Genomic DNA, 13,788 nt, shown 5'->3' with positions numbered 1-13,788 from the left:
ATTATTGATTATGAATCATTTATCCACCTTCATATTATGGGCCACATTCTACCAGACAGGCCTGACCTGGACAGGGGTTGGGGTGCTCCATGGACTTGTATCACTGCAGGAGGGACAAAGAGAAGGCATGAGGCACAAGTGCTCCCTGATATATACAGGTCTGCAGGCAGCACCTTCTTTTTGGATGGTGCATCTTGCTCCACTCTTAATGTAAAAGGAATGGCAGGTTCCTGGCTCCACCTCCTCCCTGCCCCCGTTAGGGTGATGCAAGCGCTCCCAATGCTCCCCTGAATGTCCCTGGCTCTTGCACAAGGTGACATAAGGGTTCTCCTGTCACCCCCAGACAAGGCCCAGTCACGATGGGTAAAATTTTCAAAAGCACCTTGGAATATAAACTCCCATTTTCAAAAGAGACTTAGACCCAGGTTGTTAAAGGTATTTAGGTTTTGCAGTGTTCAGTGTTGCAATGCCTCACAGATTTAGGAGCCTAACTCTTATTTTGCAAATGAGGTTTAGACTCCTAAATCAGTTGGGCATTGCAATGCTGAGTGCAACAACAACTAAATACCTTTAAAAATCTGAGCCTTAGGCACTCGGGGCCAGATTGTCAAAGATCATTTTCAAAGCTATCCAGGCAACTAAAGATGCAGATAGGTCCTTTGTGGAATTTTCAGAAGTGCCTAACTCTCATTGAAGCCAATGGGAGTTAATGCCTAGATGCTTTTGAAAATCCCACTCAGTCCTATCTGCATCTCTAGGTGCCTAAATACCTTTAAAAATCTGGTCCTTAGGAGCCAAAGTCTGATGGAAAAATCTATAGCTAAGTGCCTGAGTCATTTCTGATTATGGGATGTAGGCTCCAAGGTCACATAGGCAATTTAAAAAGTTTTATCCTATGTAACCATTGAATTGACTCATTTCATTTCAGTGACACTGGATAAAACAGAGAGCTATTTACAGCGGTGATGTGTGTGTGTGACCAAATGTCACTGAAATGAAATGAGTCAGTTCCGTGGCCACACTGAACTCTTCACTGGACATTTTGCTTGGGCAAACCAGCTTCTAATTGCTGAAACAGTCAATCTCTCCATGTTCTCTTGTCTATTAGATCTTTAACACTCAAGCTGCAAGTCCAGAGTCACCGAAGTCAATGGGAGTGTTGCCCGAGAAAGGACTGCAGGATCCAGCCTTTGAGCTAATTTGTAATTTTTTTTTAAAAGTGCTTTGTGGCTGCAGAATGCTCCTTTGAGCCTGGGCAGGTGGTGTCCCTGAGTCTTCCTGAAGGATATAGCATTGTAACTATCAAAATATTTTGGCTAAGCGTTATAGAACACACAAAGAATGTCTTGTTACCAGGATATAAAGGTTTCCATTGATACGTTCTTCCGTTATACACATGGGAGTTAAATGATGAACACTGTTCCTCTCGAAAGCTCCTTCCGGTAGGAGGGCACTCCTAGAATGGGATACATTAATATCCTGATGAAAACAAAACGCAGGAAAGGTTTCTGGCACACCTCAACTGGCCGCTTCCACACTTAGCATTTCATGGCCTGCTCCAGTCCATGGAGCTTGGCTGCTACCTATGTCTTAAAGGGCCTAGTTCTGCAAAGTGTTGAGTGCCTTCTGCAAGGTAGCTCCGCTCCTTCTGCTCCCACCGGAGTCGTCATCAGAGCACCTGACACACGGCGGTGCTGGGGCAGTTCTGCTGCGGGGGAGTTGGGAGGCTGTGCAGGCACTGCTTGAAACTTTCTCTGTGGTCCCACAACCCGGGGACAAGGAAAGAGGCAGTTCCGCCAACCAAAATCCTCACTTACGGGGTGCAGCTGCTACCTCCAACCATGAGCTATAACTGGCTAAGATGCTGAGCTGGGTTCTGTTTCCAGCTCGTCTACAGGCTTACTCTGCAAATGAGGCCAAGTCACTTCATCTTTCTGTGCCTCAATCCCTTATCTGTCAACTGGAGGACAATGCCGCTTCCCTACCACAAAGGGGTCCTGTGAGGTGTTCAAATACTGCAGTGATGGGAGCCATCGAAAAGCCAAGAATCAAAATACAGTCACTTGGTTTTGGACATGTGACAAGATAAATGCCTGTCAGTTTCCCAGCTACCCAGAAATACTGTTGTATTAAGGGATCCGGATTAAAAATACATTATTTGGAACATTTCCCATGAGAAAAGAATATTCTTACTTGTACTTTGCAGAGCTGGTATCTTTTGGATGTCCCAGTGCAAGTTTTGTTAGCAAGCCCACTCACTGACTTTCTTCTGAATAAAGAAATGATGGTTAGAATCTTTGACAAATAAAATCTACATTCCCTGTCTTTTGTAGGGGTTCCCGTAAATAGTGGCAATGCCTTAAACTTGATGCCATTTATTTCGATTACTATCATTGCTTATTAAGTTTATTATGGTAGCACCCAGAGGCTCCAGTCTGCTAGGGCCCCACTGTGCTAGGTGCTATGAACATAAGACAGCCAGTCCTTGCCCCAAAGGCAATCTAGTTCAGTGGCTGCAGGAGCAGGCTTCTATTTAACTGCTAAGTTACAATTCAAGCCACCACAGAATTTTTGACAGGTTTCAGAGTAGCAGCCGTGTTAGTCTGTATCCGCAAAAAGAACAGGAGTACTTGTTAGTCTCCAAGGTGCCACAAGTACTCCTGTTCTTTTCACAGAACTTTTGTTAATTACTCTATTTAGACATGAAATTAGATAGATAGATAGATAGATAGATAGATAGATAGATAGATAGATAGATAGATAGATAGATAGATAGATAGATAGATAGATCTTTTTCAGGATTATATGCTTTAGTCAATCATAAGTTATTGAGCAAATACAGGAATAACTTCATGAAATTCCATGACTTATGTTATACAGGGGGTGAGATTAGATGATCTAATGGTCACTTATGGCTCTAAAATTTATGGCTCTATTAATATAGTGGCTTGAGAGGAATGAGATGGTGGTTTTAGCCCAGCTCCTAGAAGACAAACATCCGCCTCATAAAAACACCCAGTCTCACTGGCCCTGACAGACACTCTGTTTGTTTGCATGAGCAGAAAGGCCGCAGGTTCGTTGAATGGAAAGAGCAAGGTATCAGCCTTCTCACCCTCGGAGGGGGCCCTTCCTGCTCAGGACTGGAGCACGACAGCAAGCTTGTGTGTCCCTGTTCTATGGACAGACACAGATGTTCATTCTCCAGGGCTTTCAATCCAGCACATTTCACCAATGACACATTTACTATGGTGTAATTTACTGGACCAAATTCACCTCTGGGATACAAAGGCTAACGTCCATAGATTTCAGTGGGGTTGCCAGAATGTGACCGAGAGCAGAATTTTGTGCAGTTTGCCTAATAGGCCAGGTAGCTAGTGTTACAATTTTCTGCCCATGGAGTACACGTGTGTCACTTAATGATTCTGACAGTACCTCTGCCGGAGGCAGTGCCTCTCCTGGGATTTGACACCTCCCCCACAGGTTCTTGTGCATGCTGTCCATTTGGTCCACTCCCCCCACCAGTGTGCCGTGACATCTGCTCCTTCTTCGAGGCTGTTTGACGTCTGCGCGTTGTCCTATTCACAATGCCGGGCATTCATGTTCAGAAGAGAAGAGGCGTTAAACATTTACACTGCCAAGTTAGCATGACTAGGAGTTCTGCACTCAGAGATACCAGGCCCCAAGACAGCAGACCCCACTCAGGGCCAAAACCGGATCCTCTGGGGCAAAGCCCAAGCGAGAGGGCTTTGAGTGTGGGAAAGGTGAGCGTATTAGGGGAACGGGATCACCCTCCAACTGCGGAACAGGGCATGGAGACCCGGAACAATCTGCCTGTAGAACTTCCCTGTCTTGGGGTTTTCTATAGCACCCATCACCATAGTATCCAAGCATAATGGTAGCCATAACTGCAGCCTGCCGTGCCGCTCCGCCATGTGGTGGATCCATGCAGCTCACAGGCCATGTTCTCCTCAACCCGCCCCATGCGGCACACTCATGCACAGAATCACAGCACAGAGGGGATGAGGAGTCTACCGGAGTGGCTTCTCCATGGCATGGGCCCCTATACACAGAAGAGACACAGCATTTCCCTCTACACTTGGGCTAGAGCTGTGCAGGAACTGGAAGTGCCGTCTCATGGGAAATTCCACAATTTCAAAATGTGTTTTTGTTCCAAATTGGAATGAAACGTCAACATTCAGAAACTCCTGTGTCATGCTATTTTCTGAAAAAATATGTTTCAGGTCAGTCTAACCATTTCATTTTGATTTTTAATTTATAATATAATATAATATAATATAAATTTCAGAATGCAAAAGTAATTTTGAAACAAAAAATCAAAATGAAACATTTCAGTAAGACTGAAATTAAACGTTTTGACCCCATTAAAATTAATCATTTTGATTTTTTTTAAATGAAATTTCGTTGATTTAGTTGGGAATTGGTCCTGCTTTAAGCAGGGGGTTGGACTAGATGACCTCCTGAGATCCCTTCCAACCCTGATATTCTATGATTCTATGAAATCGACGCATTCCTGCAAAACATTTTTGTGGAATCAGCATTTTCCAATGGAAAACTGTTCTGTCAGAAAATTTTCAATCAGCTCTAATCCAGGGCCTTATGCAACTTCTACACTTCCCAGAGGCCTAGGTTTTCCCCTTCAGTCCTCACTCAGTCAGAATTCCCATTAACTTAAAATGAGAGGTATGATGGAGTCAGGAGGGGCCCCTAAACCTCCCAGATGAAGACAGTACCCTTAACTCTTCAGTACATTCTGATCCTTGGGCCATACTGAATTCAAATGCAGGATGTTGAGGAGAGACTAAAAGGATTAGGGGTGTTCATCTTTGAAAAGAGACCACTAAGGGGGGATATGCCAGAGATCTACAAAATCATGAATGATGTGAGAGAGAAGTGTTATTTACTCTTTCTTTACTCTTTCCCACAATACAAAAACCAGGGGTCACCCAATGACATAAATAGGCAGCAGGTATAATATAAACAAGAGGAAGTACTTTTTCACACAACGCACAACTAACCTGTGGAACTCATTGCCATGGGATGTGGTGAAGTTCAAAAGTATAACTGGGTTCAAAAAAGAATAGGTAAGTTCATGGAGGATAGGTCCACCAATGGCTATTAGCTAAGATGATAAGGATGGGACCCTATACTCCAAGGCAACCCTAAACCTCTGATTACCAGAAGCTGTGAGTGGAAGGCAGGGGTGGATCACTCCAACTGGCCTGTTGTGTACACTCCCCGTGATGTTCCGGTACTGGCCCCTGTCGGGGACAAGGTACTGAGCTAGCTGGACCATTGGTCTGATCCAATATAGCAGTTCTTCGGTTTAATTACAAAAGCAATGGAAACAGCACCTCTCAAACCCAAAGCAAAACCCTCATCTGCCTTGTCTGGACGCATGGGTGGTGAATTGGAAGAGAGAACAGAAAATCTCTTCCCAACCATCTCCCTAGATGCTACAAAGGCTGTGGGTACACTTAATGCATCCTGTTTCGGTGCATGGCCTGACACTCTGGGAGATGTTCCCAGGCCTCAGCTTTCCTTTGATGACACTGCTGTTAACAGGTGCAGGGGTGATGCACACTGCTTCCATCGGGGAGCAGCAGTAGGGAATGCTATCTATGGCTCTGCAACCATTCCCGCTCATCCACACTCATCCACATGCTGGCTCTGGGATCTTAATGGATTGCCACTCTGCACCCACACTAGCATAGCAAGTGTCTTTCTCAATAAACATAGGATTTATCATCTCCTAGAAGATTAATTTTTCATTGGGGGGTTATGTTTCTATCCACTCTCCTGGCTACAGAGCTCGATAAATTCTGTGTTTCTTGAGAAAGGAAAAGGACGTTCTATGAAAAGGAATCCAAAAATCTGGCAACTGACCTAGAACCAGGGAGAATGAACTGTTCCACCTAACGAACATGCAAAATTATGTATCATTTTATGTAAAAGCTGTGGATAAGGTGAGATTCCCTTTTAATGAGATCCAAGTTGCAGAAGGAAAACCTGCCAATGGAATAACTAACGCATATGTTCAAGAGTCTTTGCTTGCAGATTCTAAAACGCAGCGTCAAAATAAGATGTGTGTGCTGGAGAATACCTGGGCTCATGGGACATGCCTATTCCCCTTTGTGAGCTCAGGAACCAGTCTGCCAGGTAAACATGGAGCTATCCTTTCAGCACCAGCATTTTACCTGCCAAGTTGGTACACTTACCTGAGATATCACAAAGGCAATGTTTCCTACAAAGAGGACAATGGCCAGGGTCCCCTTCAGGTGAGAACTTTCACAGATGAAGATGCTGCTCCAGCGCCATTTGATTATTTTCATTCTGTAAAGCAACAGGCCCAAATGTATGCCATTCAAAACGCAGGTGTAATTTCATTAGCAGCAGATTTTTAGAGATGAGATCCATACTACAGTGTCAGAGCCACTGCCCTTTGGGATAGATACAAGGCACAGCATCAGCTATCCTGTTTTATTGCGTCATCACCAAAAGGCAAAATAACCATGATCATAAACAAGAATAAGGATTTGTTTACTAGCAAGAACCACTACCTTGTAAAAAGGACTCATGGACTTTTACAATGGCCATAATTGGTATACAGTTAATTAATTAAAAGAAAATATAGGGGCAGATGTTGAATGGGCGTAAATCAACGTAGCTCCATTTGAGATCAATGTCTCCCCTCAATGTGGCAGTCAGTCTAATTGATTTTCACTTCTTGGTCCCTCCATCACCAGCTTGTGTCCACTGAAGACAATGGAGTCACATCGATTTACACCAGCTGAGAATCTGGCTCTGAAAGAATTGCATGAAAGCACTTGACAGCAAGAGAATTAGCCAAAATGTAGAGCATGTCGGTGCTTTTAAAAGTTGCAAATGCTGTGCAGGAAACATTGAAGGAGAAGAAATGGCTGGACATTTAAAAAGCAAGATCAATCTGAATATTTTCTGCTATTGTCACTCAGTAATTAAAATGAAAAAGGGATTACAATTGACAGCCCTTATTTTTCCTTTTTTCAATAGCAGTTCCTCTTGTTCTACGCTTGTTCCTGCGGATGGAAAAGGCTGTTCCTATAGCAAAGAAATCCTCCAAAGTTAAAATCACAAATGTCAGCCTTTCCTTTCTGTCCCCTACAGCATCTCTGGAAGGAAGGGTAAAAGAAAACCCAGCAACCCAGAATGACATGACTTTAAAGAAAATGCAGTGCAATACCCTATTCCATTTTAGAGTGAAGTGGAACCCCCACTGTGGGAGACAGAGATGAGCAAGGTCAGGAAATCATGTTTCAAGGCAATCAAAGCACCACATGTTCAAAAGGAAAAACCTCTCTCCTACACTAGACTTCCCTTAAAAAGTAAATATTCAATAAAGTGGGAAGGTAAGTGAGACCCAGACTGCCCATGGAGAGAGGGGGGGAAAGATTGCAATCAGGTCTGGAGCATAAAAGTGTCTCTGCCACTCCTTGAATACTCTCCCCATTTCCCCACCTGAGCTTTTGTAGCAGTTTTGGGAAGGTGGCCCTACGGGTAAAGTCACCACAGATTTGGCTGGTGGCTGATTTAATGGGATCATCAGTTAGTTTTCTTATTCCTCCTCCCCCCACCCCCATGTATTGACTTAATATTCTGAAGATGGTTTCCAAAGCTGAGTCCACTGATTAATTGAAGCCCAGAGTTCTTGGCTGTGTGTCCCGGGGACAGGTGGCTAAGATTTGCCTTACACTTGGTTTTCATTAAGACTTCCAGACACTGCTGGTCCAAAGCCAATACAACAACTTGCTATGGGGTTATCCTTTGTTCAGTCAAAAAAATAAACCGAATCTTTAGGGGAGCAGAGTAGGAGAGAAAACCCCAGCTAAAATAAAAACCTATCAAAAACTGAAGGGCAATCAATGATTCTATGGACAGGCAAGAAATCCAGAGTCCTAATGGCAAAGCAGAGAGAGACAGATTTAACATCTTTCCCATCCAATAATTCTACAAGGTTATATAACTGTCTCCTGACACATAACATGACTCCAACAAAGTCTAACCTAGCTCCAAAGCGAGGAATCCAGGTGGGGAAACCAGCCTCTCTGAACCTAAAGGGGCTGGTTACTTTTCTGGCACTTCAACAAGTTTTTGCTTGGTTTGAGGGGGAAGAGGGTTGTCTTTTCATATTTTGGTTTCTTTTTTTTTCTTCTTCTTCCTCTAAATCAATATATTTAAAAACTTGTGTATCATTGCCATGAAAGTACAATAAATAAGCCATACCTTGAAAACCTGGGAAGTGCCAGCAAGGTGCAAGGGGTTTGTTTTAAGGCTGAAGATGCTCCAGACACCAGGTGCAAAGGCTTGTGTGTGGGGGGAAGAGTGAGTAGCAGCAGCAGCAAAAGGAGGAGCAGGAGCTGCAGACACACAAACTCTCTCTCTCTCCCTCCCTCTCTCTCTCTCTCTCTCTCTCTCCTCAAACTTCAAAGGGCAGCCAAAGAGCCTGGGTTTCCAGCGAGGAGGAGCTGCCTAGTGGCTTTCCCAAGTCAGCTTTAGTCGGTTTTATAGCTGTCAGACAGACTGTGAGGAATTCACACTTCTCACCCTGAGATGTCTCTCCCCCCCCCCCCAAGCCCAGGGTTTAACCCGCTCAGCTCCCCTGATGCAGGCCAGCAGCAGCCAGCTGGTTTCCTGCAGCGAGGCTGGTGGAGGAGTGGAGCGGGGAGCTGTACGCATGCGTTTCTCCTCACCAAGAGAGAGACACACACACACATACACAGAGCCAGCAGAGCCAAGTGTTCGCCCCTGGAGTCTAGCGGGGAAGAAGGCAGGCCAGGCCAGGCCAGGCCGAGCGAGACAGCCGCACAGGCTTGCCGGTGGGGCCGACAGAAAGGACTACCCTATTCTACAATAACGGCCCCACCACCTCCAGGAGAGGGCCGGGCGGGCGACGCTGTCCGAGAGCACAGCCACATTCTTCTCTCGATGCAAGACACACAGCCAGGCGCGCAGATTTATAGCACAGCCAGAGGGAAGCAAAGGGCATCTGAGGCCGTCGGAATATGAATCCTTCCCCGAGCCGTCAGACATCACTCGGGACACGAACAAGGCTCTGCCGTCCCGGAACGGACACCAGGCTGGGTTGCTCTAACTCAGCTTTGTCATGAGGATCGGCCATTGGCCTGTCACTCAGCCCCCAGCCCAGCAGGCCAGTGGACTGCTCTTCGCCTGCTTACAGCCCCTTGACCTGTCCAGCTTGGGTGGCCCTACTAGGAGTTCAGTCTCTCGCCGGCACTGCTTTCAGGGTCACTGGAACACGCAAGCCTTCCTATCGTGTCAAGGAAGGATCCGAGGCCTTGTCTACGCACAGAAGCTGAGCTGCTTTACGCCCAGTCAAAAAGGGACCCTGGTGGCTCCGGTCGGCACCACTGACCGGGCCATTAAAAGTCCGGTTGGCAGCGCAGTGGGGGCTGGGGCTAAGGCAGGCTACCTGCCTACCCTAGCTCTGCGCCAATCCCAGAAGTGGCAGCCAGGTCCTAGCAGCCACTAGGCGCATGGGCGGCCAGGGAGGCTCCGCGTGTTGCTCCCGCCCCTAGTGCCTGCTCTGCAGCTCCCATTGGCTGGGAACTGCAATCAGTGGGGGCTGCGGGGACAGCACCTGCAGATGCAAGGGCAGCGTGCAGAGTCTCCCTGGCCGCCCATGCACCTAGGGGATGCAAGGGCCTGGCGGCTTCCTGGGAGCTGCAGAAAATGCCGCTGGGACCCCGCACCCGAAACCCCCTCCTGCACCTCAACCCCCAGCCCTGAGCCCCCTCCTGCATCCCAAACCCTCATCCTCACCCCATCCCAGAGCCCACACCTCCAGCGAGAGCCCTCTATTCCAGAATAAAATCACTTTCATTCCAGAATATTTCCTCTGCCTCCTAAGTGGAGTGATTATTCCAGAATAAAGTCAGTTTCATTTTGAAATACAGTGTGTACATTATTCCAGAATAGCTATGGCAGAAAAGTTGTTCAACTATGCTATGCCAGTCAATTTCCCCATAAAGACAAAATGTACGGTGACTTTATACCAGTATAACTGCCTCCACACTAGGGGTTTTACGGGTAGAAGTATATTGATAAAAAAAATCATCCTCCTAGCTGAAATCCTACAAAATCTGTGTGTAGACCAAACCTTGATAATTATTTTTATTAAAGTGGAAGAAACTTTCATTCACAGACATGAAGGACCAGATCCTCAAAGGGAGCTAAACAGATCTACGTAGGCTGAGGATCTCAGACTTTTCTCTATCACGCTGGGGCTGTTTGTGACTGTTGTGTATTGGTGGAGAATAGAGATGGTCCATTAGCTTTCTGTGTGTGTGCAAGAAAAACCCAAACATATAATCCTTTTAATATGAATTAATAATGGGTTTAATGATATACCATGGCCAGATTCTCAGTTGTTATAAATCTGCAAAACTCCATTGATTGGGGCTTGAACAAAAGCACCAGATGCTATTTACCACTAGAGAGAGTATAGTAAATGCAGTGCTCAAACTGAGACAAAGATGCAGCTGTACGAAATAGTGACAGATTTTCTGATGCATACATGTTTGGAGGGTGTGTGTTTGTTGTTGTTTTACTTTGAAAGTAAATATAGGGCTTCTGAAAAGTGTCGGGTTGATAGCTCTCGAGACTGGAATCCTCTCTGTATCCACCGGATATGCACGGCACAGACAGTGGCAGGCCAAGCTCCCTTGGCCTGTCACCAATGAACTTCAAGTCACCTCTATGAAAGCCCATGGAACTCTTAGCATCTCAGTAGGGGAGAACAAATTGAGTGGTGGTTTCCTATGACGGGCACTCCAGAGTGGTGTCAGAACTAGAACCTCTATCCAAGTACCCCAGGCACCAGGGAAGAAGTTCCACCTGGTGAACCTGGATCCAGATTCTAATTCTGACAATGGCCTGCACCTGCATAATGAACCAACTCCAAACACCTTCAGTTTTGGATGGATGTACCCCGTTGTTCAGTATGAGTTAGGCTCCCCCTCTGCACACGGTCCACACAGATATAAGCCAACTACCAGTCCCAACCAGCCTTTAGGTGAAGCTGTAGCAACTCATACTCTTAGCTCTGAAGGTCTAGGAATCAGTCCCCTGTAGTATCCCAAGGTGATGGGTTCTTTCCATGTTTGAAATCCAAATCAAGATTATGCAACTTGATTCTATCACATGGAGAAAAATTCACAATCTGGGGAGACCCTAACAAGAGAATAAGCGGGTATGTAGCCTCCCGACCTACTGCAATGCGTAGCTTCCAGCTCATGGCCTGACACTTACTGAGTTTTTTAAGTGACTATTAGTAAGTCTCCTTAAACAAGCCATCTCTGACAGTCTGCTGGTTACCTTCCCATATTGTAAACAAGCCACATAGCTGTCAACATGATGTCATGTCTCCACAGCAATACGAGCCCGTCACATCAATATTAATAACAGCATTTATCCTGACTACGGCTCTGAGGGAAAATTCTGGAATTGTACATTACACTGCCTGTCAGCATTTCCATTCCAAAACGGTGCTGTGCATAATTAGAATGCAAACAAAGGCAAAGGCAGACACTAAGAAACCATCTCCTATCCTGCCTAATGAGAGCAAAAGACAACTGTGTACATTGCCAGGGAGCAGCCAGCAGAGGCAATGGGTTTAAAAATGCCTTCACTGAAGTTAACCCCACTAAGGACTTGAATTGAGCATCCTCTCCGCTCAATGTGAGTTGAGGGCACTCAGCAATGGGCGGGGGTGCTCAGCACTTTGGTCATTTAGAGGATGTCTGCACAGCAACTAGACACCCGCGGGCGCCTGGGTTCTAGGACCCTGCAAAGTGGGAGAGTCCCAAAGCTTGGGCTCCGGCCTGAGCCCGGAAGTCTACACAGCAATGAAACGGCCCGGCAGCCCGAGGCCCGCACCCCTGAGTCAGCTGGCACAGGCCAGCCGCGGGTGCCTAGTTGCTGTGTAGACAGACCCTTAGGGACTGGTTCCAGCTCTGTAACACACAGTCACACTACCCAAGGAGTAAGGTGCTCTGCATATGTCAAGGGGCTGAATCGCGCCCTTAGCATCCCATCTCCCTGTGACTTTGACGCACACAGAGCAGCTATCAGCTCTGATCAAGACACAGAATTGGAACATACCCAGTGAACTCTGGAGAGCTGCCCGCTAGAACCAAATGCTGTGTCTCAGGTCAGTCCCTATATTCAAGCTGAACTCAAGATCCAAGCACCCCTGAGCTTGGAGGAAGGTCAATTCGGATTTGAAGTCCATGACTCAGGACCATCCCTAACATACATCTGACTTAGGCATTGGTTTTGGTTTCCAGGATGTGATAAGTGGCCCATGACACAATGCTGGCTTTAGCCCAGCAGTAGGCACGTAGTATTGCAGAAAAGCCGGGTTATGCAATGGATTCTGCCAGCTCAGAACCACATGGCAGCTTCCTGCTCAGCTGGGCATTTGAAGATTGAAGGGTTTAAAAAAAAAGGCACATCTACAGGGGTGACCAAGATGCTGAGTCTGTACAGGTGTTCATAATAACCCATCCACTTCCCAGGAAGCTTTGACCCGTCATGCAGCTCCTGTTTCTGGTACAGAGAACACACTGCCCAGGGACTTAAGATGGGATGAGATGAAACCAGCATAACAAAGGGCTCTGGAAACAAACTCTACCTTTCTCATTGTCTGTGGTTGTGTCCTTTGTCAATAACCAGTACCGGGCTCCCCAGAATCTGAGCCAATATGTACTTAATGCTCCAAAGGAGAGAGATGGGATGGAAGATCAATGTGCTCCCTAAAAACATTCTTTGTCGAGCTGGTCTACACACTCACACCTCAATCAAGACAGAGTGAGGTTTTGGGACAGGGACTGTCTTGTTGTTCTATATCTGTACAGCACCAAGCACATTAGGGTCCTGGTCTATGACTCAGGCTCCTTGCTACTACTTCAATACAAATAATAAATAGTAATGTTTCAACTAAACCCTAAGTGTCAAAACACTAGATACTCTTTCCAGTTCTGCCACTGTCCCAATCGCTATGTGCCTCGGTTTATTTGTCTGTAAAGTGGGGACAATAGTAACCTACCTCACATTCGTATGATACTTTTAGTCATTAAAGTTTGCAATGTGCTTAGTCGAATTAAATAAGCCAGTGCAACTAAGTTGCTATCATCATAAGCCTTATATTAAACGCATCTCTGAACACATCAAAAGCCACAAGTTGGCCACCCTGATCTCTAGTGTGTACTATAGTCATGTCCACATATTTCCATTGGCTTTAAAGGCCACTTTTCTATGGCAGATTTTTCTGGTTCATTTTACTTGCTCCCAAATATTACACATTCCTACACAAAATTGAGAGGAACTCCCTTGTGAATCATAGTTTGCTCGGGGTTGTCTTATTGCTGTGAAAATGAAAAAGTGCCCGGCCTTTTCTTTTAATGAAACAGGGCAGGATGGCACATTGGTAACATATATGCAGCATCCACAAGTGCCAGATGTCAGGTGGTGTCTAACTAGCCCAGAGACTGACATGGGGGCTCACCACCAGGCAAGCAGGGGCTAATAGGAGATTAGCAGAGAACACCAGAAGCCCTCAATCTACATAGTGAGAAACCACCTGCCATCCTTGGATGGAAGTGACAATGGGGATAGGATCTCTCGTCTTTGCTGGGGCGGGGAGAGGCTGAAGCTAGGCCCTTGGGTCCCAGTGTAGGATCCTTCATTATTTTCTACCTTCAGCACCTTTGT

The 13,788-nt window shown here is 46.1% G+C and overlaps 1 protein-coding gene across 6 annotated transcripts in view; it reads right to left on the bottom strand.

The window, feature by feature from the left end:
• ADAMTSL2 (ADAMTS like 2) overlaps nucleotides 1-13,788 on the bottom strand; it is a 55,760-nt gene that overhangs the window by 39,004 nt on the left and 2,968 nt on the right. For 2 of the 6 annotated variants that reach the window (XM_044992823.1, XM_044992825.1), the window contains exons 1-3: nucleotides 2,194-2,208; nucleotides 1,354-1,456; nucleotides 28-103 (exon numbers count right to left, since the gene is read on the bottom strand). Coding sequence is in view for 3 of the 6 variants with exons in the window: in XM_044992820.1 (XP_044848755.1) it covers nucleotides 1,354-1,456; nucleotides 2,194-2,269; nucleotides 3,433-3,575; nucleotides 6,237-6,350 (436 nt within the window). In the remaining 3 variants the exon portion in view is untranslated. Of the gene's footprint in view, nucleotides 1-27; nucleotides 104-1,353; nucleotides 1,457-2,193; nucleotides 2,270-3,432; nucleotides 3,576-6,236; nucleotides 6,352-8,280; nucleotides 8,611-13,788 lie in introns of those variants that run through there. The other 4 variants (XM_044992820.1, XM_044992822.1, XM_044992821.1 and 1 more) reach the window with 4 other exon arrangements.

Source organism: Mauremys mutica, chromosome 18 (genome assembly GCF_020497125.1).
Source record: "Mauremys mutica isolate MM-2020 ecotype Southern chromosome 18, ASM2049712v1, whole genome shotgun sequence".
Classification (NCBI taxonomy): Eukaryota; Metazoa; Chordata; order Testudines; family Geoemydidae; genus Mauremys; species Mauremys mutica.
This window is presented reverse-complemented; position numbering and strand designations above follow the sequence as displayed.